This window comes from Micropterus dolomieu, linkage group LG23, assembly GCF_021292245.1.
Source record: "Micropterus dolomieu isolate WLL.071019.BEF.003 ecotype Adirondacks linkage group LG23, ASM2129224v1, whole genome shotgun sequence".
Lineage (NCBI taxonomy): Eukaryota > Metazoa > Chordata > Actinopteri > Centrarchiformes > Centrarchidae > Micropterus > Micropterus dolomieu.
The window spans coordinates 28,718,847-28,722,121 of NC_060172.1; the positions used below are offsets into that span (position 1 = coordinate 28,718,847).

General features: G+C 39.8%; 1 protein-coding gene across 5 annotated transcripts in view; it reads left to right on the plus strand.

Moving 5' to 3' along the window:
• The window catches only part of specc1 (sperm antigen with calponin homology and coiled-coil domains 1), a 99,007-nt gene extending 95,992 nt beyond the window's left edge, over positions 1-3,015 (plus strand). For all 5 annotated transcript variants that reach the window (XM_046038902.1, XM_046038903.1, XM_046038904.1 and 2 more), the window contains one exon: positions 1,859-3,015. In XM_046038902.1, coding sequence (XP_045894858.1) covers positions 1,859-1,948 — 90 coding nt within the window. In that variant the 3' untranslated portion in view covers positions 1,949-3,015. The remainder of the gene's footprint in view (positions 1-1,858) is intronic.
• Positions 3,016-3,275: the final 260 nt, after the last annotated feature.

Below are 3,275 nucleotides of genomic sequence, written 5' to 3' on the forward strand. Positions count from 1 at the left end.
TCTCAGTGGTCCAAAGTCCTCTTTTCTGATGAGAACAAATTTTGCATCTCATTTGGAAACCAAGGTCCCAGAGTCTGGAGGAAGAATGGAGAGGCACAAAATCCAAGATGCTTGAAGTCCAGTGTGAAGTTTCCAGTCTTTATGGAGATGCTGACTTCATTTTCCAGCAGGACTTGGCACCTGCCCACACTGCCAAAAGTACCAAAACCTGGTTCAATGACCGTGGGGTTATTGTGCTTGATTGGCCAGCAAACTCACCTGACCTGAACCCCATAGACAATCTATGGGGCATTGCCAAGAGAAAGATGAAAGACATGACAGACACAGAGTACATATGCATGATTATACTTTCCAGAGGGCTGACATTTTTGTATTTAAAATCCTTTTTTTTTTATTGATTTCATGTAATATTCTCATTTTCTGAGATTTTGAATTTGGGGTTTTCATAAACTGTACGTAATAATCATCAATTATATCAAATAAAGGCTTGAAATATCTCACTCTGCATGTAATGAGTCCATATAATATATTAGTTTCACCTTTAAGTTGAATTACTGAAATAAATGAACTTTTGCACGATATGCAAATTTTTCGAGTTTCGTGTGTGTGTGTGTGTGTGTGTGTGTGTGTGTGTATATATGTATGTATGTATGTATGTATATGTATATATATATATATATATGTGTGATATATGTGTGTGTGTGTGTGTGTAGATAGATCTATCAAACTTGTTCCCTTTACTGTCTGTTCCCTGACTGACACCGACTCTCTCTAGTGTCTACTGACAGATTCCCACACATTGTTTCAGCTCCTTTCTCTGCGGTATAAACAAACCGTCAGATACTAAATGACCATCCTCCCATTAGGAGGTTGAGACATTGTGGAAGTGAAGCTTCTGCGTAAATCTGAGCTAACGGCGATAGTTCCATACAGAGTCATGTGAAAGTCTGGTTCACTGTCTGATTCATCACCGTCAGCCAGCATTTGTCTCTGCAGCTTCTCACAATTTCACAATGCTGTAGTTTACAGTTTTTACTCAGTAGCTGAAGCACAATACTCTACCGTTCTCAAAACACTAAGGGCATTTGTCCTGCAAAAAGCCCGTCACTCAGTAAAAACATTCCAACTCTTGTGTTAAAATAACTTCATCTACGAGGTCATCACTGCCACTAAGATAACACTTTTATCTTTTAGGTTAGGTCAAGACAGTCAAATGTCTGAGGAACTGTATCAGTATTACAGAAGACACTGAAATGATGTTTCTTTGTCTGATTTCTCACACTTACATACAGTCACCCAATAATGAAGTCAAATATCCTTTACAGCTGACTGATTTCCTGTCATAGTTTCAACAGTCCGTTCACAGGTTTCTGTCACTGTTCACCTCGAATCACTGTCAGTACCCTAACAGTTCTTCAGCAATGTAAAACACTGAAAGAAAACAGAGTATCAAAAAGCATGTAAAACAAACAATTTTAATCCCCTCTGACCTCTCACAGGCCATCAAAATACTCCAGCCCGTCTGCGCTCTGCATTTCATCTGATATTTTGCTCTTATATAACACACACAAATCTTTTTGCACGCTACAGACTGGTCTGTTGTCCGTCTCTGATGTCTGTTTGCAGTAAAACTTGAGGATGAACTTATTTCTCCTTAATCATTTGACTTCTATATGAAAGCAACAACAAACATTGCTGTGAGAAAAACAACACCTGCATTTTAGCACTATTGTCTGACTGGCCTGATGGGGGTGCTGTTTGTAAAGCTCAAAATTACTACAAACTGCAATACCATAACTCCTACGCTTGGCATCTAAATTGCTGTTGCTGTCTTCCCCCCACTTTCTGTCCCAAACAGAACATGGAGGAGCTGATGAAAACCGACCGACCGGACTGGCAGAGCGTCATGCAGTACGTCTCTCAGATCTACAAGTACTTTGAGACCTGACCGGTGGGTCTGAAAGAAGCTGGAGGCACTATTCTGTCACCACACCATTGCCCTTCGAGACAGACCCAACGATGCCACCTTAACCCCCTCTCCTGCTCACCGTTTGACACTAGAGGCATGACTTCAGTTTCTCAAGAACTTCTCAAACAGTCATGGAGCTGCTGTTTTCTCATTTCTCAACAGGATGCTACTGTCAGTACTGAGGCCCAAATTTACAAAGACTACAGTCAGGAAACACATTGCCCTGTTGAACATGTGCCAAACTTTCTGGCAAAACACAACTTATATGAGACTATCTATGCATGGTTAAGGTGTAACCTTCTGTCTGAGCGCTCAGTGTGATATCTCCTTTCACTGAACAACATGCAGTCATGAGTGAACCAGTGTGAACCAAACCTTTGGTAGATTCCAGCCCTGTTCACTGTAATGTAGCTTATTGTAAACAAGCTGGAGTTGTACTTTGCAGAGCAGAGAGTATTTTGAACTGACAGGTTTGAGTTGAACTGAAGCCTTTATATTTTCCATTTTTAATTGAGTGTGTCCTTTAAAATAGAAGTAAGACAAACCTATCATCCCTGATGCAACACTAAAATTATTGAACACTATGAAAGTAGCTGAAAAGTTTTGTAGAAATATTTTTTATGATAAACAGATTGATCTCTATGTTTGAATTGTCTCCAGCATTAAGGATCGGCTGAATCAAGCCATCGCACTGTGCCCTCCTGTGTTGTTCCTTCATGTTTTCCATCAAGACTCTCAGTGATTATGGTACTGCAGCTGCTTTGTAATATAGATATAGCATATAGATTTGGCATGCCATGTTCAATCAAGAAGGAGAGGATAAGAAGAGTTAAGGCGCAACACTTTCTTTGTGGTATGATTTAGACTAGCCTCCATTTACAAGTTAATTCTGTTTTAGAAGATAAAAGGGTTATTTATTTATTTACAAGACATGCAATCTGAAAAGTGAGAATGTGGCCCGAAATGTGTGCACTTTTCTATTTGTGGGTGTCAGATTTGGAGGCCTGTTGGATGAATATTGGTCAATAAAGCATTGTCAAGTTTTATTTTCAATCAGCCACTCTTTTTTTAATCCTCAGGTTATGTTTCGACACAACAATGCTGTGTGTGTTCCTGTGTTGCTCTTGTTGAGGTTAAACTGCTTTTCCACTCTTCCCATTAATACGGAAGTGAAATGCATTCACAAAGTTACAATTTAAAAAACATCTGCTGTTTTTCTGAATTTATGTGATACCTCAAATACCTGGCAGAAGCTCTGGCGTGCACAGAGAAGGTCAAGGTCGCTGATGCTAATCAGCCTGACCCT